This window comes from Octopus bimaculoides, chromosome 8 (genome assembly GCF_046866305.1).
Source record: "Octopus bimaculoides isolate indiv1 chromosome 8, ASM4686630v1, whole genome shotgun sequence".
Taxonomy (NCBI): domain Eukaryota; kingdom Metazoa; phylum Mollusca; class Cephalopoda; order Octopoda; family Octopodidae; genus Octopus; species Octopus bimaculoides.
In genome coordinates this window covers 1,402,955-1,427,457 of record NC_142935.1, presented here as the reverse complement: position 1 = coordinate 1,427,457, position 24,503 = coordinate 1,402,955, and the positions used below count along the sequence as shown (strand labels likewise).

General features: G+C 38.6%; 1 protein-coding gene and 1 long non-coding RNA gene across 10 annotated transcripts in view; one reads left to right on the top strand and one right to left on the bottom strand.

The window, feature by feature from the left end:
* LOC106871778 (uncharacterized) overlaps positions 1 to 24,503 on the top strand; it is a 262,045-nt gene that overhangs the window by 122,285 nt on the left and 115,257 nt on the right. For all 5 annotated transcript variants that reach the window (XM_052969918.2, XM_052969917.2, XM_052969916.2 and 2 more), the window contains 10 exons: positions 168 to 230; positions 2,899 to 2,958; positions 4,319 to 4,363; positions 6,192 to 6,245; positions 7,639 to 7,701; positions 8,898 to 8,924; positions 11,003 to 11,074; positions 19,245 to 19,289; positions 22,732 to 22,785; positions 23,654 to 23,707. In XM_052969918.2, the coding sequence (XP_052825878.1) occupies positions 168 to 230; positions 2,899 to 2,958; positions 4,319 to 4,363; positions 6,192 to 6,245; positions 7,639 to 7,701; positions 8,898 to 8,924; positions 11,003 to 11,074; positions 19,245 to 19,289; positions 22,732 to 22,785; positions 23,654 to 23,707 (537 nt within the window). The remainder of the gene's footprint in view (positions 1 to 167; positions 231 to 2,898; positions 2,959 to 4,318; positions 4,364 to 6,191; positions 6,246 to 7,638; positions 7,702 to 8,897; positions 8,925 to 11,002; positions 11,075 to 19,244; positions 19,290 to 22,731; positions 22,786 to 23,653; positions 23,708 to 24,503) is intronic.
* The window catches only part of LOC128248540 (uncharacterized), a 106,984-nt gene that overhangs the window by 52,568 nt on the left and 29,913 nt on the right, over positions 1 to 24,503 (bottom strand). For 4 of the 5 annotated variants that reach the window (XR_016242801.1, XR_016242799.1, XR_016242802.1 and 1 more), the window contains exon 2: positions 4,313 to 4,343. The exons of the other annotated variant lie outside the window; for it this stretch is intronic. This is a non-coding gene — a long non-coding RNA (uncharacterized LOC128248540). The remainder of the gene's footprint in view (positions 1 to 4,312; positions 4,344 to 24,503) is intronic. 5 annotated transcript variants of the gene reach the window in all.

Below are 24,503 nucleotides of genomic sequence, written 5' to 3'. Positions count from 1 at the left end.
GAAAAAGGGAAAAGAAGCGGGAAAATCACCAACAGCACGTGTGTAGCATCTATCCAGTAATTAATTCTAAGAGAGGACGTATTCTAAGAGAGGATGTGTGCATGTATTTTCAGTTATCCGGTTTGCAACTATGTAGAAATGATGTCGATGGTGTTTTTATATTGCAGGGTGAACCCGGAGCAGTCGGTCCACGTGGAGAAAGGGGTCAGCTTGGTCAGAAAGGTGAACCGGTAAGATTTGCTGACATGAGTATTAAATTGTGTTACTATTTATATAGAATATTCTTATAACATCATAAGAATATGTATTATTATTCGTGAGATTTGTAATATAATTAAATAGTTACAATTTGCATCCTCGTGTTTATATTATTTATGTACATAAACAAATAGTTATATTATTCTATAAAACATGTCTATTACGTTTGATTATAATCGGCTGTGATATGACCTAACACTGCAAGAATAGTCCCGAGAGAATGTTCTCAGCCTATACTTGGGAAGATACACATTTTATTTTCGTTTGTGGGTGACGTCATTATATCTCAGGACACATGTGTTTCAGCATTGTTCCGCTTGGTCAGTTATGAAAACCAACTTGATCACCTACAAAACCAGTCAGTATGACATAGTAATATATTTATGCGTATAAAAGATTGACAGCAAAATGTGGGAACACGAGAAATATATCTATAAACAAATTCACATCTAAACACATTTACGCATTCGTTATTATGTGCCGTTCTTGCTGTTGTTGTTGTTGTTAGACGTCGATTAGGTCATCATTGGTCAAACAGAGCAGCGATCGTAGGCATTCAAACCAAAACCATCCGGTTGTTTAATTTTCAGAAACAGCCTACTAAGTCGCTGTGTCGATTTTTTAGCCATAGACTCCAATGGCGAGATAGATCAATGTGCATAACACTCAATCACTGGGTGATTTATCACACACACACGCACGCACACACACACACACACACACACACACACACACACACACACACAAACACAAGCACACATACACACACACGCACACACCTACACCCACACATGCACACAAGTAAACACACATATACGAACACACATACACACACTCATACAAATATGAATTCATTAGTGCTCTCTTGATTGCGAGATACATCTCCTCTGAAAAGGAATGGCAAAACACACATAGACACAACCACATAGACACAATCACATATACGCAGAAACATATATACATATATACACTCATAGTGACAATTTTTTTATATTTTCGCTAATTGCAGACACTGAGCTGCCACTGTGCTACCACTGTGCTGGGTTACCGCCTTCTATGTTTACGTGATAATACACACTAGTAAAAGTCTAAACCTCACATTCTTTTTTTTCCCAAATAGTCGCCCCATGTGTTTTCCTATATATATATATATATATATATATATATATATATAAGAAAATACGAGTGAACGGAAATACAGCAATATTGAAATTCAAGCAATGACCTTTGTAGGAGTATAAAAACGTCCTCGGCATTTTATGTTGACTAAGCATGTTTAGTGCTTGCGATCGGCAAGTCTCATTAAGTTATACAGCATTACAGCTTCCAAAGCTAAATGATCAAAGTGACGCAACAAGTACAAACTGTAATGTCGTGAGAAAGAAGAGAAGTTTAACGTTTCCGGCAGAAGCGTTCGTCGGTAAAAGATGCGTTATTTAATAGGGATGCGGGAGTTGGAAGTGGTGGTGGTGGCTTATTATAGCAGTGAAGAACGAGGCGGGGAGAACGAGTTGTATGGAAGAAGAAGGAACAAGTATTAGTGGAAGAAAACAATGGTCAAAAAGGGGGAAAAAATAAAAGGAAATTTAGAAACATTTTAACGCTGTGGAAGAAAACTATACACATACATACCGAACCACATATGTGTGTGCGCGTATGTGTGTATATATCTGTGTATAGTACCACACGAGCATGTATATGCACATGCGTATAGATTGAATCTCTCATACGTGGATATATATAAACATGTACAAACGCATGTGTGTGTGTGTGCGTATGTGTGTGTGTTGGCTCAAACCTTGTTTCACTCTGATACCCGTGTGAAGTACTATTATACTATTAAACTTGACCTGGAAACGTAGCTAATCAAGAGGTCATCTCGGCAGTAACTGCCAAAAACAATAGCCAAATCTCAAATTTAGACCCAATATCTTATAAAAGTGGGAAGAATATATTAGATAATGTAGCAGAAGATAACCTTAAAAATGGGGATACCTATAACTGGAATGGCATTCATCACTGAAGTTCTTAACCAGAGTCGACCAAGAGCTAAACAAGAGCAATAGCTGATGCAAAATGGCGGTTTCTTTCCTAACAAACAATGGAGTTAAACTACACGAGTTTTTAAATATTAATTGAAAGGATGTTTGTTTTCATTTGTAAACCCATGGCACTCAAATTCATCCGTTTGAAAAGGTCCTAAAAGTGCAATAAACTTTACACTATTTTGAGGTGATTCATGCTTCTTTCTCACTGATGACTTTTCTGAGATTCAACTCGAAAGCCATAACTCATCAATCAGATTGAAATCCCTTGCTAATGTATCTGCTTAGCGTTAATTAGTCTGTTGATTATTTTTCCAATCCAGGGAGAATGAAGGATACTTCGAATAACTTCCTGATAACATCAATTCCGAAAGCTTTTTACGTGCAAATACAAAAAATGTTGTTAAATATTTATGAAATATCGTTGGATCTCAGCCTAATGATTTTCTGATTAAGGCAGAAGACCAAAATTTCAGTTTAATACATGAAGATTAAGTTACCATTCATTAATGTCTATTTGTAGAGCTTTTTTTTTTTCAGTTTATACACAATTTAAGGAATTTAATAATCCTATGATTCTAATGTTTCTTTTCAGGGTGGCGGATCATCAAGTTCTTCAGGTATTCTAGGTAGAGATGGGACTGATGGAAAAGACGTGAGTTCATTTTATATATATATTGTGCTGTTTTTGCTTTAAATAAATCAATGATATGATCCTTAAAAAACGCATTTTGTAATGGGTGACCGCGTGTATAGTTTATTTTTGCTTTAACGTTCATTCATTAATAAAATAAATAATTGTCTCTTAAGTAAGATAAATTCTCGGCCAATCAGTTCGTTGGTGTATTTCCCTTTCAACTATGCACTCACGTGTAATCGTCTGCCACTGAGGATGTGTTTCTGTTAACCATTGCTGTTAGCTCGCATCAATATTCATTCTGAAGCAGATTTATCAAATTGTAATGAACTAGAGTATTTCGAAAGTAACAAACTTCGTCGAAGAAATCATTAAGGATTTTAAGTGATATAAAATGGTTTCTCGGCGGGAGATTAATACTAATGAATTCAGTAAAGATGGGCATCTGAAAGATTTTGATATAAGGCTATGTACAGGCAACATACATTCTTCTAAAATACAGTCAGGCAGCATATATTGCTAAGAGATGCATACATTGTTAAAGATACTGTTATACATGTTGTTAAAGATGTTAAACGATGCGTATATACAATAACGTATCTTTTATTTTCAATACGTTCTGGCAGATTCGGACGTGAATAGGCTGAACGTTGCTGTCTTTCTTAACTGGAAAAATTCTCATCCCTTCAGATGATGGACACGCCATAACACATGCGTTTCATCGGTGTAAAGGGACTGTGTGAAATACTGTGGTGTTTTGACCTAATTGTATGTCTCCTTAACCAAAGCTACCACACTGGATATTGTTAAATATGCATATATTGTAGAAGATAAGTATTTTATTTAAAGGCAGTGGTAATCCTTTACAAAGGCAGTGAGCTGGCAGAGCTGTTAAAGTGTTGCTTAGAATGTTTCGCTGCATTTCTTTCTGACTCTCTGAGCTCTGCGTTCAATTTTGCCTCTCGTTCTACCGGGTCAATAAGCAAAGTACCGATCCAAGGTGGTACTTTGACAGATCTGTAAGAGAAATCAAGCGGGATGCCTTTCGATGTCTGATCCGACTCTTTGCGTTCTCATAGCAACGTCTGCGATGATACTGGAGTCAAGCTGCAACCACCCTAGCCAGTGGCTTTTTCCTTGGATAAACATCAATATCGTAGAGAGGTGGCACTTGAATGCATGAATACCCGCTAATCTTCTTCAAGAAACTTTGCCTAAGCTTGTGCATACATGACCAACAGATGCCCTATAATTTTTTACATTATATATTAGAAATGCTTTCAATACAAGTGTAATTTTATGAATATCGAATGAAAGTTGTTTATGCTATTAATGTCTAATTGCAAAAATAATTTAACGTGTTTTTACTTACTTTTAGGGTCTTCCTGGACAACCTGGACCTCCTGGAGATAAAGGAGAGAAAGTAAGTTTTCCTACAGAAAATTGGCGGGAAATGTTTTTCCTGATTTTCAATGGTTTTCCTCTCTTTTCGTGCGTCGTCATTAATTATATTTTTTTATATCGCAATTTGTGAATAATATTAGTGAACATGTGTACTTGTTCACAAATCCATTGCTGGACACCCACAAATAGACTAAATTCCACACGGCGAGAGTAACAAGGAAGTGTCTGTAAGTCAGTGTAGAACAAATATAAGAATGGACATTACTTGAAGACCTCACCATTTACCACTTGTTTGTCTTGGTGTTGTATTTGTACATTATGCGCAAATCTATGCAGACACACATAAATACTTACACAAACACAGGCATACGTTTTTCAGCGTGGCAGTGTAGCTCTGACGAGGCTGTACCTTTAAGTTACAAATACAATCCGCCCAACGAGATTCTATGCAGTTTCCATCGATCCAATTTCATTTATGAGTTAACCTGATGATATAGGAACATTTGCCTAAGGTGCCAAGTAGCGAGGATCGAACCTGCGCACTCGCGGTCGCAAAGCGCATATACATACATACATACATACATACATACATATATATATATATATATATATATATATATATATACGTACATACGTGTAAGCACATATACACACACACATATACATACAAGCATACATACATACATACATACATACATACATACATACATACATATATACGTGTAAGCACATACATACACAAACACACAATCACATATACATGCATGCACACATATTGGATGAGGATACATGAGATTACATGAACTTTTACGGGACTTCAAACACTGTTTTGGTTATTAGATGCAACGTTTGACATCCCATAAAATCTCGTGTAATCTCACGCAGCCTCATCCAACAAGGAAACGGCTTATCAACATTTTTTAGGTGGTAAGTTTGAAAATTGCGGAATTTTCCGCACGAAACCAATAGTGAAGAACTTTCGCTCATTTTCTATCGCCGAAAATCTACGCACAAGGTCAGCACAAGCTACTGATCAGGCTGAAGGGTCTGGTAAAGACCCTTATTTACCCAATAAGCTGTGCATAATCACGTGGTTATGAAACTATCTTTTTAACCAAACAGTAATCTATGTTTCGTTTTTGTATTTGGTTCGCAAGATTCTTTGTGAATTCGTGTATTGAAGTATATATTTTGTGTTTGGGGAGAGTCATTCTATTTCAGAGCCTTATTATTTAACACACTCACCGGTTCGATTTCCACTCATTTACTTATTTTTTCTAAAAGTTTCGTTGACTATTGAAGAGTTTGCAAGACGCAACGAAAATTACTATTTGTAAATCTCACAACGAGAGATGTTCAGCAACAGTACTTTGGAGTAAAGATTGTTTGCCAACATAACATGGCAGTCCTGGTTTAGGACGAATGTTGCTATAATTTAACCCCAAGAGACATCGTCTCCAGCTGGTTATACGACATGATCGGTGTCCTTGTATTTTCGAACAAGGGGATCTAGATATTGTTTGAGCTGAGCGGGGATGCTAGATTCTCTTGTTCAAAAATATAAGAACACAGATCGTGTCGTATAGCCAGCTGGAGACGATGTCTCTTGGGACTAAATTACAGCAACATTCGTCCTAAACCAGGACTGCCATGTTATGTTGGCAAACAATCTTTACTCCATGCAACGAAGAGTTTTGAAAAAATAAACAAATGAGTGGAAATCGAACCGGTGAGTGTGTTAAGTAATAAGACACTAAAAGAGAATGACTCACCCCAGACACAATAAAGTAATGTGTTCCGTATATAACTATATAAACATATTTTCAATTTTCTTTTATGAATTTTAGGGATCCCACGGACGAAGAGGGTATGGTGGACAGAGGGGATTCAGAGGATTGCCAGTAAGTTGTCTAATAGTAAATCAACGTTATATTTATGTTTACTGAAAATAGCCAGCTGGAATTTAGTTATGCTGGGTTTGTCGGTTCGATTCCAGTGATGTGAGTCCTTGTGCAAGGTGTTTCATTTCACGTTGATCCAATTTACTCATCCGAAAATAAATACTCATCGGCTGCTGATGAAGCTCTCTCTCTCTCTCTACTTCTATCTCTGTCTCTCTCTGTATGTTTCTCTCTCTCTGCCTCTCTCCCATTCTCTCGCTTTCTCTCTCTCTTTCTCTCTCACTCTCTCTCTTTGTCTCTCTGACTCTCTCTCTCTTTCTCTCTCTGACTCTCACTCTCTCTCCTAATCTCTCTCTCTCTGACTCTCTCTCTTGCCCTCTCTCTCTCTCTCTGCATCTCTATCTCTGTCTTTGTCTGTCTGTTTCTCTCTCTCTGCCTCTCTATTATTCTCTCGCTTTCTCTCTCTCTCTCTCTCTCTGACTCTCTCTCTTGCTCTCTCTGCCTCTCTCTCTCTTGCTCTCTCTCTCCTAATCTCTCTCTCCTAATCTCTCTCTCCTAATCTCTCTCTCCTAATCTCTCTCTCCCTCTCTCTCTCTCTCTCTCTCCCTCCCTCTCTCTCTAAGGTGGCGAGCTGGCAGAATCGTTAGCGCACCGGACAAAATGCTTAGCGGCATTTCGTCTCCCTCCACGTTCTGAATTCATATTCCGCCGAGGTCGACTTTACCTTTCATCCTTTCGAGATCGATAAAAGAAGTACCAGTTGAGCACGCACTGGGGTCGATGTAATATCATGCCTTGTACCTCCAGCAGAAATGAATTAATAAACTAACTGTAATTAGTAGCACCTCTACCCGTAACATTATATATGGTAGGTATATATTCGGACTCTCTATGAGGGATAATTGATTGGCTAGAAATAACAACCATATTACATTTACCGTCTTAAATAAGGGGAGACAAAATCATTGAATATTGTAGCCCTACGTACTCCCGAACTAGACGGGATGATCACATCAAGAGTGTCCTTGAACGTAGGCATGCTGCTTTTAGACGATATCACCAGCTGAGTTCGTTCTGTTGAAGGCATTTGGAACAAAGTACCAGTTCCTTCTCTGGTTGTGGTTTTCCTTCAGATTTTAAGCTGCAGTTGTTTTCCCAGGTAATACACCATCCGCATTAATCTCACCATCCGCATTAATCTCACCATCCTAGGAAGGATGAAACAATGTAGAAAGACTACCTTTTCTTCTTGAGAGTATCTTAAACAAATGTTATAATTTGTGTCTTCTTCATTATTTTCACATTGGTATTTATAATATTCCTTAATATTAAATAAAAAGGAAATCAGATCCTTATCAGCACCAAATCTTTTAATATGTCTTCATGTTTTTAGGGTACTGCTGGACAGAAAGGTGAGCCAGGAAGAGACGGCAAAGATGGAAAAGACGGCGTACCGGTATGGAACCTTTCTCTTATTCTTATCATTCACCTAATTCATTATCTATTCATATATATATATATGTGTGTGTGTGTGTGTGTGTGTGTGTGTGTGTGTGTGTGTGTGTGTGTGTGTGTGTGTGTGAAAGTAAATTTCCAAGATTGGTTAAGAAGGTTCTATAATCCTAGCGGGTACCGTGCTCGCTCTTATCGGTTAACAATGCTGGCTAATCTCAGTGAATGTAGATAAACTCCAGTTAGTTGAATATTTACTATATTCGGTTGATCCTTACTTCGGTAAATCCAAATGTCCTTATAAATACTGCATAGTGTCGGCAGAGAAGAAATAATAAATTAATAAATATCGGGAGAATATATATATATATATATATATATATATATATATATATATATATATATATATATATATATATATATATATATATATATATATATATATATATATATATATATATATATATATATATATATATATATAAAGTAGAAGCAGCTCTAGTATGATAAATATTATTAACTACATATTCTTAACCTAATGCATTGGGTATTTTCCGGTGGCTGCAATAGCGTAGTGGAGTATGTACACTCTCAAAGTGTCTGGTGCTAAATACCTCGGACCCATGGACAGGCGAGGTAACTCACGTTCAATCCCATTTCGGAGTGATGAACACCCTTTTTGTGCTTGCTCATTTATGTATGTGCAGTTTTGCATACCAGTATCCACACCCAAATATAAGACTATAAAAATATTATATTTGGAACTAGCATGTATGTGTGTGTGTGTGTATGTGCGCGTATATGTGTTTATATATGTGTGTGTGTGTATGTGCGCGTATGTGTGTTTATATATATATGTGTGTGTGTGTGTGTGCCTGTGTTTGCATGTATGTACTTTTAGCACATTATTGCATACAAGAATACCCTTGGAAAGGTAGGTGAGAACTTTGGTTCTAAATTCTGAGATGTTTCGAGATGGCGTTACTCAAAACAAATGATATTAATTTAACTTTTTTTGTGTGTGTTTTCTTTTCTTTTCTTTCTTTTTTTTTATTTCCGTCATCGAAAATGGTTTCGTTTTCAAATGCTGCCTTTCTCAGATCGATTTTGCCAGCTCACATTTTTTCCTTTATTGCAAATCCAATTTAAGTTTTCAATTATTTACCATAATAACCTTACTTTTTTTATTTTATATTTCAGGGAATTGGCGGTGGTGATGCCGTTCCGGTAAGTTTTATTCATTCAAAATTGGTGTTTAATTAATACTTAAACATAGGAATTCCAGCGAAAGTATTCAAAAGATTTACATGAAAATAAACATGTCAAAATTCCTGGCCAAAACATTTCTGTTTTTTAATGTAAAGTCTTGTGGAAATAAATCCGTAACTATTTCGATTCATTTACAAAGTCTACACTCTTTTGAAAAATTACGATTGCTACGAAGCCGTTAACCTAGCGAGCAAGTGATGGGGTATGAAATTTAATATCTTTGGTTGGTGAAGCTGTGTCCTTGTTGGGACTTCTCCAGAAATATGGGTCGCTTATTTATAATAGCTATATGATAATTAGCTTTACAGCTTACGGATTTGTCAGGAGCTTAAAACTTAATAGGGTGACATACCCTATGATGGTGACATGCTTTCATCTGTGATTATGAATTGTGTTTCATTGAGTGAAGGCTCAAGTGGTTAAGGTGTTGCACTCATGATCGTAAAATCGTGATTTCGATTCCTGAGAAGGCGGTGTGTTGTGTTATTTTGAGCAAAATACTTCGTTTCACGTTGCTCAAACTCATTCAGTTTTCAATGAATTCCAGAATAGTCGTGAAGTTAACCCTGCAAAGGACTGGCGTCCCGTTCAGGGGAGGTGTGATTTTCTCAGTCGCTTATACGCCATGGAAGTTAAGCATCGTTCCAGTGAGTCTTAGGGTTAATGACAGACCTATGTATATTATTTTGTGTTTAAGAAGAAAAATATTATCTAAACAGGAATTTGAATTAGAGATCTCGAAGCAGAATTAAATTAGAATTAACCGGACTATCAAAGTTTCAGACAATTGCATCCGACGACGAAATGTTGTCACTTATAAATTCCAACAGGAAACAAGCAATTAAAGATACAACAAACATCATTTACTGAGTAAGTGCTAAAGACTGACCAGCATGGAGGAAATGCCATTCAAATTATGTCGTTTAATAACTGAAAAATATGAAAGCAGTGGACTGCAGTGAGTTATAAATATTTCTTTTTTAAATGCACTAAGAGAGAAAGAAGAACCTGAAGGATATGAAAGCTGCAAATGACGCGAGGAGTTTCACTTTACACCATAGCAATGAGTCAAACGAGCGTGACTAACTACCGTGCACTTCATTGAATGTTGACGACGTTAGTTCGCTTTCCAGATGCATCAGGGCAACATAATACAAACAGAAGCGATATTTCATGATTTATCCCACTAAACACTTTAGAGCGCTGCTCCAGCATGGCTGCAGTCCAGTGACTGAAACAATTAAAAGTGATGTTAAAATTACTCCATTTCCACGTTGCTTTATGTCTGTATCTTATTTTTTCTCTCTATCTCCCTGTCTCGTTTACGTCATATTTAAATCGTGGAGGCGCAATGGCCCAGTGGTCAGGGCAGTGGACTTGCGATCGTAGGATCGCGGTTTCGATTCCCAGACCGGGGGTTGTGAGTGTTTATTGAGCGAAAACGCCTAAAGCTCCACGAGGCTCCGTCAGGGGATGGTGGCGAACCCTGCTGTACTCTTTCACCACAACTTTTTCTCACTCTTTCTTCCAGTTTCTGTTGTACCTGTATTTCAAAGAGCCAGCCTTGTCACACTCTGTGTCACACTGAATCTCCCCGAGAATTACGTTAAGGGTACACATGTCTGTGGAGTGCTCAGCCACTTGCACGTTAATTTCACGAGCAGACTGTTCCGTTGATCGGATCAGCTGGAACCCTCGTCGTCGTCACCGACGGAGTACCACGACGATATTTAAATCAGTCACAGCATTTTGATTTCCAGTATAAATCTTTTCCTCCTCATGAAATGGGTGACCCATCGCATTTAGATTAATTAAAACAACTTTTTCAATATACTATTATCATTTATTCCTAATGCTTTCGCTGTATCAAACGCCTGCAATTAATAAAAACCATTCAACTGTGTTTTGGGACGGTTGGGCCCTTTTCTTCAAGTTAGTTTCATTTTGAAACGAAAACATTTATCTGTTTTTGCCTGTTTATTAAATATGTTTGACTATTTTAAACAATTTTAATCCCTTGTGTTTATATTTAACAGGGCACGCCCGGCCCTCCTGGCCCCTCTGGCCCGCCTGGCCCACGTGGTTTATTGGGATTACCTGGTTTAAAGGTGAGATCAATTTTCTTTCTATAATCAAAAATTAAAGTTTTATTTCCTTTGTAGACGTGGACTTCATAAATCTTGTCCTAATCAGTAGAAATCACTCTCCATAAGTTACAAATGTAGGTGTAAATATTTTTTCTGCAATATTTACAATTAATGCAAAACAAAAGTAAAGTTAGTGTAAAAACGAATCAATGAAGGAATATCTACATGGTGGTTTGACACATCCATTAAATCTCCATCGAATCACAATAGATTTTGTGGGCCCAGTTATAAAATGCACGAAAAAACACGTAGTCACACTTGTAATGTCTTTAATTATAGATCTGCACGAATTGGTACTAAACAGATACAATATCATCTACGGCAGTGGTTCCCAAACTTTTTCGGGCTGCTGCCCCCTTGACACCCAGGCCACATTCCTAGTTCCCCCACCCCCAACTAACTATCACAAACATAGACCTGTTTCTGAAGCAAATTCAAGGCAACCGTATTTCACAAATAAAGCTTAACCCAACGAACCCATTATTTTGTTGTTTCTACATGAATCGCTACCCCATTATCGCCCCTCTTTTCTTCAGCGCCCCCTTGGAACTTTCCACTGTCCCCAGGGGGTTGGGCAATACTGCCTACTTTGAGAACCCCTGATCTACGGCATTAAAGGGAAACGAATTCTGGGAAAGAGAAATACTAGGAATTCTCTTGAAACACTTTCAGAATACATTATACTCTTCTAACATTAAATCCTTTTTTTCATATTTTTCAGACAAAATTAAAAGGGCAAAACTAAACATTTAAATATCTGAGATAAGTTTTTGTTTATAGGATTATTATTATTATTATTATTAACATCATCATCATTATTATTATTATTATTATTATTAACGCAACGAGCTGTCAGAATCGTTAGCACGCCGGGCGAAATGCTTAGCGGTATTTCGTCTGTGTGACACCGGTTGAGGTGCTTAGCGGTGTAGCGACTCCGTGAGATTGGATTGTTACTAGTTATTTGAGTGCGTCTGTACAGTAAGTGCAAGTTTCAATTAACTGTTTTTGTGTGTTCTTGTCATAACTATTGTGTGATAGTCTTCGTTTGAAAACTATCGTGTGTTTCCCCTATGGGGGAAACAGTAATTGCTGGCAAGATGCCGAATAATGTATCTTCGTCTGGCGAAGAGGAGTCAACCGGAGGAAAAAATATAGAAAATTTATTGTTGGGAGAAGTTTCGGATTCTTCTGAAGAGGAGTTTCCAGAGCTATCAAATTGTACCGTTACAAGGAGGAACATAAATGTGAAAAACATACAAACAGAAGAAAAGCAAAAAAGAAGTTTTGCGTCGGCGGTTGGAGGTGGAACCCGCCAGCTGTCGACAAACAAAAGCGACATATTAAAATACAAAGACATGCTAAAAATTGAAAACGGTGTTGTCAAAGTTCAACCACCGGAAGAATTATTATTAACAGAAAAAAAACAATTATTTTTAAAGTTTACTGCAAAAAAGGAAGGAAAATCGAGCGAGTGAGCGAAGAAAGAATTGAACAAGGTCTAAAGCCCATTTGGCAGGACATTACGTATCTTGCAAGAGGCAAAAAATTCGGTACCATTGAGGTACATTTTAAAAACAGTGAAACTGCACAAGTGCACTCTGTAAAATCCTTGGAAACCGAGGATATAATTTTGATACCGATTTACATGGGGATGAGGACATCCAATGTAAAAATAGCAAAGGTCCCACCTCAAATTGACCCAATGTGGTTGATGGCGGCGGTCCTGGCAAAGAAGGTAGATGAGGTAAATATACTTCAAGCTATCGTCACCGAAAAACCATATTGGAATAGGCCACACGGTCCACTTATTAATTCAAGGAGAACAGGCTGTAATTGAACAGCTTCCAGAAAAAATAGAAGTTGGGGAAGAGTTGCTCCTCAACGTTTTTGTCGAGGGTCGAAAGCCCCGGTGTTTTTTGTGCGGCAAATTAGGCCACATTCGAAGGAACTGCATGGAAAATAAGGAAGACGAGGAAGAGGAGAAAGAAGAAAAAGAGGAAAAAGACGAGAAGAAAACAACAAACAAAAGAAAAATACAATCAGCAGCTCAACCGAGAGTGGCGACTACTATAGAACAACGACCAACAAAAGCAGCAAAAAGAAACCGACCACAAATAACAAGGAAAGAAGTGGAGGACAGAGGGATAGTAGCACTTCACAGCAAAAATGTTGATTTAATGAGAGAAATAAAAGCAAAGAAATCAGCCACCAGAATAGCTGAACTGTCTGAAAAATTTCAAAATTATGAACTATACGAAATGGATTCAAAGACTCATAAGATTTTATTAAATACATACAGAACATCTGTATCGGCAATGAAACTGGAATTTAACCAGTCCATTTTTCAAGACTTGCCACCTCCGACCCTATGTCAAGAAAAGGTGGAGAGTCCCTCTCCACCGGATAAGCCCTGATTAACAGGTAAGACATGTCTGTTCACATTGGTTGTTTAAATGTTCGTGGCCTGTTGTCTAGCTGGAAGCAAGGACGCTTCCTAAATGACATCAGGTCAAGAAAATTGGATGTGATTGTTGCAACGGAAACCCGAGTAAAGAGGCCAAGAGATCTGTCCCTCCTCCTAAACGGCTACGAGAAATACGTTTCTCCGAGTCGGGCGGGAGGTGGGGGTGGGGTGTTGGTCCTACTAAAAAGAAACCGGGTAACCGAGAAAAAGTTGTTTTTTTCTGATCCAGAAGGCAGGCTGGTCGTTCTGGACCTGACATTCAGTTGTGGCAAGATAATCAGGCTAGTTGCTATTTATGCACCCACTATTATGGGCCCGCAAAGTGAATATTTTCGTGACCTGGGCAAGTTCCTGGCCACGTCGCATTCGCTAGTATTGTTAGGAGACTTTAACACAATATGTGAGGCACACACATATTGTGTTGGCTCGAACACGAACAGAAAATGTAACCCAGGCTTACGGGATCTGCTAAGTCACTTTCAGCTAGCAGACGCATATAGGTTGGAACACCCGAACACTCCACAGTGGACGTGGTCAAATAGTGACGGGTCTACCAGAACATATCTAGATAGGATTTTAATTAGAGAAACAGATAAGTCTATAGCTAAGTGTCCACAGTTTTTTCCAGTCAGCTACAGTGACCACAAGATGGTTACCTGTAAACTGACAATAGACAAGTTACATAGTCAGGGATCTGGCTACTGGAAACTCAATACGTCCCTTTTGGCGATTGAGGAATACAGAAAGAGGATTAAGATGTTAATTCAGAGGGCATTGACAGGTGCCATCATTAATAACAAATGGTGGTACGCCCTAAAAAGAGCCATCAAATATGAGTCTATTAGGTTTAGCATAAGTTTAGCTAAGAAGGGACGTAGAATAGGAGATGGTATAGTTAAGGAACTAGAAGAAGCCTGGAGGACTGGCAATGCGGACCAAGTGAAGGTGAAAAGACTGGAGTTAAACCAGCATCTTGAAACCCAACACATGGGAAGTATTGCCAGAGCTAAGTTACGTGCGATGGGAAGTGAAGGAATCAAGGCCGCTGGATGGGCCCGAGTGGTGGAAGCTCGACAAGGAAATAGTTCCAAGATACGGTCTTTGACGAACCATAATGGCGTCTTGATAAACGAACCCGAGAAAATGTGTGAGGCCTTTCGGGAGTACTTCGCCCAGCTGTTCGGGGGTGACGGCGGTCCTGATGGTAGGAGAGCCCTCGAGGACTTTCTTGCCGGTCTGCCGTGTCTCTCGGGGTCGGATGCGGAGTCTTGCGAAGGGCCAATCACGCCTGGGGAGGTGAAGGAGGCTTTGGCCGACTGTAAAGCGGGTAGGTCGCCGGGACTTGATGGTCTTCCGTATGAGCTGTATAAATGTATGCCAGACTTGTTCGGGCATCTACTGGCTGACGTTTACGCGAACTGGCAACAGAATGGGTTTATCCCCAGATCTGTGCACCGGGAATTAGTGACGTTGGTCAGAAAGGACCCGGACAAGGGGGACGTTATAGAGAAGTGAAGATTTTGGCCAAGGTCTTAGCGAAAAGGTTGGCGCGTGTCGCGGATGGTATAGTCGGGGAGGCACAGATATGTGCCATCCCAGGCAGAACCATTCAGGATACCCTCCATCTTATTCGCTATACCATAGAGAGGGTTGATAATAAATCTGGCAAAGGTGGGGCACTGGTACATTTGGACCAGTCTAAAGCTTTTGATAGGGTTGACCATCGATACCTGGCGACTGTGCTTGCGCGGTTCGGCTTGGGCCTTGGCTTCCTCAGGTGGTTTATTGCTTTGTACCACAACATTGACTCGATAGTTCGGGTGAACGGTTTCCTTTCGAAGCCGTTCTGTATCACCGCTTTTGTATGTGGTAGCTCTCGAGCCACTACTGCGGAGGTTGAGTGGCATTCCGAGAGAACCAGGTCTAGAGGAGTTTGTTACGGCTTACGCGGATGATATCACTATCAGCGTAACCTCAGTAGTACGCCTACGTGAAGTGGGTAAGACTATTGAGGCTTACGAGGAGGTGACAAGAGCAAAGATTAACCGGGAAAAGTCGGTCGGCTTACAACTCGGCACTTGGGTTGGCAAGTCGATGCCTTCAGACAGCGCTGTTGGGCGCAGGACGGAGGGACCGGTTAAGTTGCTGGGAGTTTGGTTTGGTCCAGGCCTCCAGATAGAGAAGAACTGGACGGAGGTATTGAGCAGGGTGGCTGCAGTAGTCAAGACCTGGTCTTGGCGGTGGCTATCCCTGAAAGGGAGGGCGGAGGTGGCCAATGTGTTTATCGCATCGGTCATTACTTACCGCCTAACCGTCGTGCCTTGTCCGGATTCGTGGTTGATCAGGCTGGAGAGACAGCTCTTTCGCTTTTTGTGGAAGTGCAGGTCGCCACTTGTGAAACGCTCTGTCTGCTGTCAAAAGCCTTTAAAGGGAGGTTTAGGGATGCCTTGGTTAATGATGCGCAGGCATACGTTGAGATTGAGGCACCTCTGGATTCTCCTGGATAGTGAACGGGTGTGGTCTCCGCTGGCCAGACAAATGTTCCCCGAGTTCAAAAGTTTTTGCGAGCAGGACGCCTGGTGTTCTCGTAGACCGAGGTCGAGTGAATGGCATAAAGAGTGTCGTAAGGCCCTCTTGCTTTTCCGGCGCTCGGGAAACGCCAGCGGTGGGGGTTCCACACGGATTTTATATAGTGGGTTGGTAGAGTCTGAATGCGACGATGGCCTGGGGGCGACTCTAGGTCTCGGATTTATTCAACTGGACGGCCTGTTTCACTGTACATTCGGGTTGAGAACGTTGGACAACTTCCAAAAGTCCTTAACCTGGCAATGCTACAGAGGTGCCTTGCCCGTTTAGGATAAGCTTGCAAGACACGGTAAGCGTCAGTCGCCGACCTGTCCAAGATGCGGGGGAGAAAGGGAAACCGTCCCTCATGCTATTGTTCAGTGTCCGGAGATATCTGAAATGTGGGCTTATGCTGAACACCTGTTGTCCGGCGAAGGAAGAGTACAGCTGTCGACTGAGTCAATTATAAAAATTGACCCATCGGGAGTTTTAACAAACGAAGGTAAGAATTGTTTTCTCACGGTTGTAGCAATAGCGAAAGAGGTAGTATGGAAGACGAGGATAAAAGGAATTAAGACAGGCAACTTTATCTCTGGCCACAATTTACGTTCATTTTTTACTTTTCATTTGAAAAGGAAAGTGTGGCTGGATAGGAGATGTTTGTCGGAGTGTACGTTCCAAAAGAGATGGAAGCATGTTGCACGAGTGTTGTGCGTGCAAGAAACCGTGTGAATAGTCAGAAAAAAAAGGTGCCAGCGATAGATCGGGGCTTGTGGGGTCGGAGCGTGGCCTGATCATCGCTTCATTTGTTTTGTCTAACGTACTGTTAGTATCATTCGATTTTTTTTTTTATATTTTATAAAATTTTTAAAGTCATATTTATGTAAACCATTCGCATTACTGATCCCAATCAGTTGTTTTGTACCATTCTATGTTTGGCCCCCTGTGGGCAATAAAGAAATTGGTATTTCGTCTGTCTTTATGTTCTGAGTTCAAATTCGGCCGAGGTCGATTTCGCCTTTCATCCTTTCAGGGTCGATAAATTAAGTTCCAGTTGCGTACTGGAGTCGATCTAATCGACTGGCCCCTTCCCCAAAAAGTTTGGGTCTTGTGCTCTTCTTGCAGGATGAAAGGTAAAGTTGATCATGGCGGGATTTGAATTCTAAACGTAAAGAGTCGAAACCGACATTGCACGTCATTTTGTTCGATTTTTGACCAATCCTACACACTTATGTAATTTATTGAATAAACCCATGGCCAGAAATTTGGAAATAGGGGATAGTTGATTAAATCAACTCCAGTATTGGTACCTTTTATCATCTAGTTCCAAAAAACGAAAGGTGAATTTGTGTCTGGCAGGCTTTTAACTCAGAACCAGATCAAATGTGCCATGGCGATTTGTACGAGGCGCCAACGATACTAACAATCCACCATCAATTAGTCGTAAATAATAAAACATTTTTTATCACTAAAAATGAAGTTAATATTTCGAAAAATAACAATCGTACTCAGAAATGTTTTAAATATTTCTCTTAGTTTTAGTTTGATGTTTGCTCATATTTACACAAAACCCATTAGTAACGTGTTAACAGTGACACACTGGCTTCTTGAAGACGAAGTGTAACGTGATATTCAGTGACAATGAAATATTTTGTAATGTGGTTTCCAAATTTACTTTTTAATAATACGCCTCAAGAAAATCTAAAAGGATATTTTTAGAAAAGTTCAACCTCTTAACTTCTCTTTCATTTAGTTTCGATGTTTTTTTCTTCAAATGATTTGCTCGATTCGTTAATATACTTCCTTCATAAGTATCAAATGCAGATAAATTTCTCAAATAGAGTGCCCTAAATGTCGACGTTACATTATTACTATCAAATATCAAATGTTTCGCAAAAAAAAATCCTCCGATTTCGAAGATATTTACATAAAACTTCTGTTTGGGTTACACCAATTTTCAGCAACCCATTTTATCGCGTTCAGATTTATAAAAGCATGAAGGCTATATTAACATCACGTGTGTGTGTGTGTGTGTGTGTGTGTGTGTGTGTGTGTGTGTCACGCCAAAACATATTAGGCATAACGCCGAACTGGCTGGAGACATGCAGTTATAGAAAATATTTCTATTTCCATGCGTTTGGTTTGAATTGTAAGAAAAAATGTATTCCTAAGGGAATATGATGAAAATCTGGATTATTTTTGTGGTGTTTTATAATCAGATGTGAATGGGGGAACAACGACCGTTTCTTAATACTTATATTTAAGAAATCTTACTGCTTATTTAATTTCTAGCGATAAGCTGCTTAGTCTGTATGAATAATAATTATGTTAGTGTTAAAATATTTAATGCAAAAAGCATAATAATTAAGCATTGAGGCAAACCATTAATACTCAAAGAACTAATATTATTTTTACTTTGTCGGCAACTACGGGAGACAACTACGGTTATGTTTAAGCCTTGTTTTGACATCATCAGCTAAGCATTGCATTTAATGGCTTATCGAGAGGGTGACGAAAGAATAAAATGAATATGCAATATTGTACATTGGCTAGCATAGAATAACAGAATTTTTTGGTGAATAAATAATTTAGAAACGATATCTTCAAGGACGAAAATATTAAATACACGCATATGATCATTTCAAAGACACTTATGAAATATACATGTGCACATACATACATTTACCTTGTTAGCACATCCTTCGTTGTGTCAGCAGACTTTTGATTTTCTTGCAGAAATTTTATGTTTAAAAACCATTTTTTGGATAGAACATTAATTTAAAATGCATACATACATATATACATACATATATCGTCTGCCTATTAAAAATAATGATAAATAAATATATATACACACGTGTATAAAGCTCTATTTATTCTCTTCCTTCTACGAAACACATTTACATACATACGTATGAATGTATGTATGTATGTATGTGTGTGTGTGTGTGTGTGTGTGTGTGTGTATGTATGTATGTATGTGTGTATGTATGTATGTGAGCTTTGTATCTTTGTATGAAAGCGAATGAAGATCATATCGCTAAATTCGCATCAAGATAAGCTTTGATTGCACTAAACGTCGATATTATTATTTTGTAGGGATCCAAAGGTACACCTGCACTGAAAGGTAGTCGAGGTGATAAGGTAAGTCAAATATTAAAATGTGCGTTTGTTTGGATGTTTATTTGTAATTCATCTAAGAAAGAGCTCTCGGTCTTTTATCAAATCTTAAGCCCCAATATCTCTGCGGATCAATTAAGCAACTTATGAATCGAAGTGGTTGATTTAATTGACATCACGAACATGCTATCTTACAAACAGCATATTTAGTTTTGACACTGGATTTTCTATATGAACATTCGTTACTGTACTGTCACACACGCGCACACACTCACGTTTTATTATTTGCAATTTTTACAATTTTACAATTTTACAATCTTGTCAATTGTGGAAGAATGACTGCCACGGCATACACCAGATGACTGCGTAACGTATGAAAGTATTAGTTTATTCCAATATTGTAAAATAGCGAAATTGTAAAATCGTGAAAGTTGCTAAATAACAAAACATGAAAATCAGACTAATTTAGAATTTCATTGATTAATATATCGGGTCATCCCATAAGTTCTGTCCAATTTTACCATTTTTAAAATTGAATGAAATTTAATAGTATTTTAGAATGTCTAATGGAATTAAAAATTATTTTTATGCATTTGTGTACATTTAAACGAATTAAATATGATTTTGAAGAATAATAGAATTAAAATTTCTTTGATTAATACTCTTTCTAACATGGACGTATCCAAAGAGCATTTGAGGCACATAATGCTTTATGAGTACAAAAAAGGAAACTCTGCAGCCGAAGTGACTCGAAACATACACTCAGTTTATGGGAAAGAATGCTTGAATGAAAGAACTTGCAGATGATGGTTTGCAAAATTCAGAAGTGGAGATTTCAGCCGTGAAGATGAAGATCACACAGGACATCAAGTTCAGTTTGATGATAAGCTTCTTGAGGCATTACTTGAAAAAATCCTGCGTTATCAGTTGAAGAATTGGCAATAAAGCTTAGTTAAAACCATACAACTGTTCATCGTCATCTTCAACAACTTGGAACGGTTCCTAAACTTGGAAAATTGTTGCCTCATAAATTGTTCGAAAGTAACCGCAAATCCCGAGTTGACATCTGCTCTTCTCGAGGAGCTTGGTTGGGAAAAAATTCCTCATCCACCTTATTCTCCCGACCTTGCTCCTTCAGACTACCATTTGTTTCGTAATTTACAGAATCATTTGGGGCACATAACTTTCGCAAGCCAGGAGGCGGTCGAAACTGACATTTCATAGTTCTTCGCTTTGAAACCGAAAGAGTTTTACATTGATGGGATTAAAAAGCTTGTAAATAGATGGAAGGAAGTCATAGATAATCAGGGAAAGTACATTGATGATTAATTTTCAATTAAATATAACATTTGATCACTTGTTTTCTTTATTCAAAATTCGAACAGAACTTATGGGATGACCTGATATTATTCTATACACAATCGTACAATCTCGGATGGATATATATATATATATATATATATATATATATATATATATATATATATATATATGTATGTGTGTGTGTGTTAAATAAAGACCCGCATTAGACTCCTCACTCGTATCATTATCGAACCGAGAGTTTAACTACGGTCCTTCCATAGCTTTACTTGCCATCTTGGGTCTTCTGGATACCAATACCCCTCATATATATATATATATATATATATATATATATATATATATATATATTCCACAGAGAGAAAAAGACATTATTTTATGACTGTAATAGCACAGTGACGGCCATAGACGTATGTATGTTTGTGCGTGTTCATGTGTTTTATGAGCACACACTAGATATACCAACAAAACACGATTATCATGCCTGAATCAACTTTGATCAATTAACAGACACACAAACATCCATAATACATATTCACACACAGAAATATGTTTCATTTACGCTTCTACACTTGCCCCAACTTAGTGTTTCCCTCATTACCAATAAATCTCTCTCTTTCTCTCTCTCTCTCTCTCTCTCTCTCGTGTGTATATTTCAATATTTCTCTCGCTTTCTGTGTACATGAGAGTAGAATGACACTACTGTGTCTGTAAAAAAAATATCCTTAGAAATCGATGCGTAAAGGAGGCGCGTAACTATTGTAAGCGTATAAATTTACATACGTTTATATATAGCTATGTATATGCGTGTTTCTGTGTATATGTGTATACTGGTCTGTGCATCTATGTATGCCTGTGTATATCATATGTACACACACATACATTATATATATATATATATATATATATATATATATATATATATATATATATTAATGTTTGTTTTTATGTTAAGTTATAATAAAAACAATTTCACCTTAATCTAATGGGTTACTTTATACTTTTGTAAAGTACGAATATATTATTCTTAAACAAGAATATTATTATAATATCCTTGTTTAAGAATAAGATATATATGTGTATGTGTGCACGTTGTGTGTACGTGTGTATATATGTCATCATTCAGTTTTATTTCAAGATTTCTTGCCAATAAAGAGCCGGTTTCTAACCTAGATTCAAGACTCCTTCATTGTATGTATGTATGTATGTCTGCAGTCGTGTATGCTTGTCAACAGCTGGGCTCATTAGCCACCAACGGAGCCGCAAATGCAAAATATAAGTTAGTCCTAGAGCGCACAATGTTCCTGAAGGTCGGCAATGGTCTTCCTCGGTCACGAGGATCGGAGAAATTTAGAATTATGCACATGTGCATATATTCAAACTTGCTGCATTTAAATACAGACTCAGAAGTTTGTCAGAATGTGAAGGCTTCGGCCAAAAATGGTGAGTTTATTTGTGTATATGCTTTAAAACTTTCATCTGTAAAAAGCATAATGGATTAAGTATAAGATAAGTAAGAGATACACACAAATTAATTTCAAAGTTGATCTTCGGTGTTCGCATTCTCTGTTTATCTTTTGTTACGTCAGCAGCTGTGGGATTAGCGCCTACCAGACGGATAAGACCTTACTACTGGCTTACAGGTCGGAGGTTTGTTCTTATCTCCAGTGCTGCTATATAGCAATCCCTCGCCATATCGCGGTTTGGTTTTTAAGCTTCCGTCGATTCCTTCGTGGTACTGTTTTGCATTTATAAGACAACAAATATATACAAATTATAAAAATAACAATAATATACAGTACAGCACTGTTTCTACTTCGCAAATTTTCACCGATCATGGGGTGTTTTGGAGCGTTACACCCGCGATAGCTACTATACATATATACGTGTATATGTCTATATACACACGTACAAGTACAAACACTGCAAAGAAAAATAGTAACCGAGATTGAAATAAATAGACCGTAAGTAAACAAACCAAAATAAAGAGAAATCTACTGAAGTAGAAACAGAAAATGAGGGAGAGATAGGGAGCGAGAGAAAGGAAGAGAGAGTTTGTGCTGCTGTGTACCTTTTGTTTGTTTTATTTTATAGTTATAGAGTGTTTATTGTACTGAAGTTAACGTGTTTTTTATAAATATAATAGGGAGAACCAGGAGAAATTGGATTTCCCGGAAAGGACGGAATCGATGGCCCACGTGTGAGTAAACCTTTGCAATTTTTATGTATGTATGTAGGTTTGTAGGTAAGAATCTTGTTTTGTTTTTTGATTGAAACACTAACACTGTTAATGTAACGAACACGTGACATCTATAATTAATCAAGACTATACCTAAAGGAAGAGAGGTCATTAGTGAGCGATGCTGAATTTAACCAAACAGCGACAAGGGTGACAATCGCTCTCGAATCCTTTGCGAGTTAACATGGAATCTCCTAACGACAATGTAAAATTTCATACAATCAAGGTGTCCTTGGCCTGGAGAGCAACTTCCGGTCTATCTCCCGTTTGGATAATTACTACTTCCGAGGTTCCGCTAGCAATGAAACATATGTAGCCTGGATTTTATCTACTCCATTCCCTAAATTTTGGGTATATATATATATATATATATATATATATATATATATATATATATTCTTTTATTTGTTTCAGTCATTTGACTGCGGCCATGCTGGAGCATCGCCTTTGGTCTAAGTAACGATTACTGGGCAACATACTTATATTCGCTAGTGAAACACGTGTAAAGATTATATAATTTATCATATGAATTAGTTCTCTTGTTTTATTGTACTGCCGAACACACAAAGATGGATATACAGACGATGGGTTTCTAAATAGATACCAACTATTCAAACTATCTTCTTCGTTCACTCGCAAGGCATCGAACTTGAGCTACATTTGAAGACTCTTTGCCACCGTATTGTGCGGGAGGACTGAACCCGAAACCACGTGGTTGTGAAATAAACTGCTTACCCACTCAGCCATGCCTGCAGCTATTTTTATTTAAACATATTTTGAGATTATATATTTTTGTCTTTGTATATATATGAATATATTTTTATTTCAGGGCAGAGATGGAGTTCCGGGATCCAAGGGTGAACAAGGAACGAAAGGTGAAGTTGTAAGTTGAAATATATTCGTAACTCTTGCATTTCAGTAGCTCTGTATACATGTCTCAATATCTATCTATCTATCTATCTATCTATCTATCTTTTTGTTTATCTATCCATCCATCCCACCCGCACCAACCTCTTCGTCCCCTACCCCCAGTTGCTCCACCTAAGCAGGCTCTGCAGTGATGACCATGACTTTGAGACTCAACATCATTCACACTGCCCTTGCCCGGGCACGATCTGTAGCCCGTACTTCTGCTCTTTCTCCTCAAACATGACCCACCCTTACCCGTCTCCCGTTTCCCCTAACCTACCACCCCTCCAACGCACCATTCTCCGAGACTTCCAGCAACTCCAGTCCGACCCCGCCATTTCGTACATCTCCCCTAACCCACCTCTTCCCTCCTTCAAACGAGCCCATAACCTGCGTGACCTCCTGTTCCACAGTATCTTTTCTCCCAGCCTGGCTCCTTCCCTTCCTCTCGCCCACACTGTCGCACCTGCCCCTACATCTCCAGCATCGCTATCCTCACTGGCACCCACCACTGTCCCTATCACTTCACCGACTCCTTTACCTGCGCCTCCAGGAATGTTATTTACTGCATCTTCTGCTCTCTCTATCCTTCCCTGTACATTGGACAAACGGAATGCTGCTTGGCTGACCGGTTTGCGAAGCAACTCCGAGACATCAGACTCGGCAATAACATCCCAGTCTCGTGCCACCTCCGTCCTATCGGTCATTCGCTGCAACGTCTGTCTGTGTTCGGACTGTCTCTCCACATGGGCCAGCCTGACTCTCGCCTT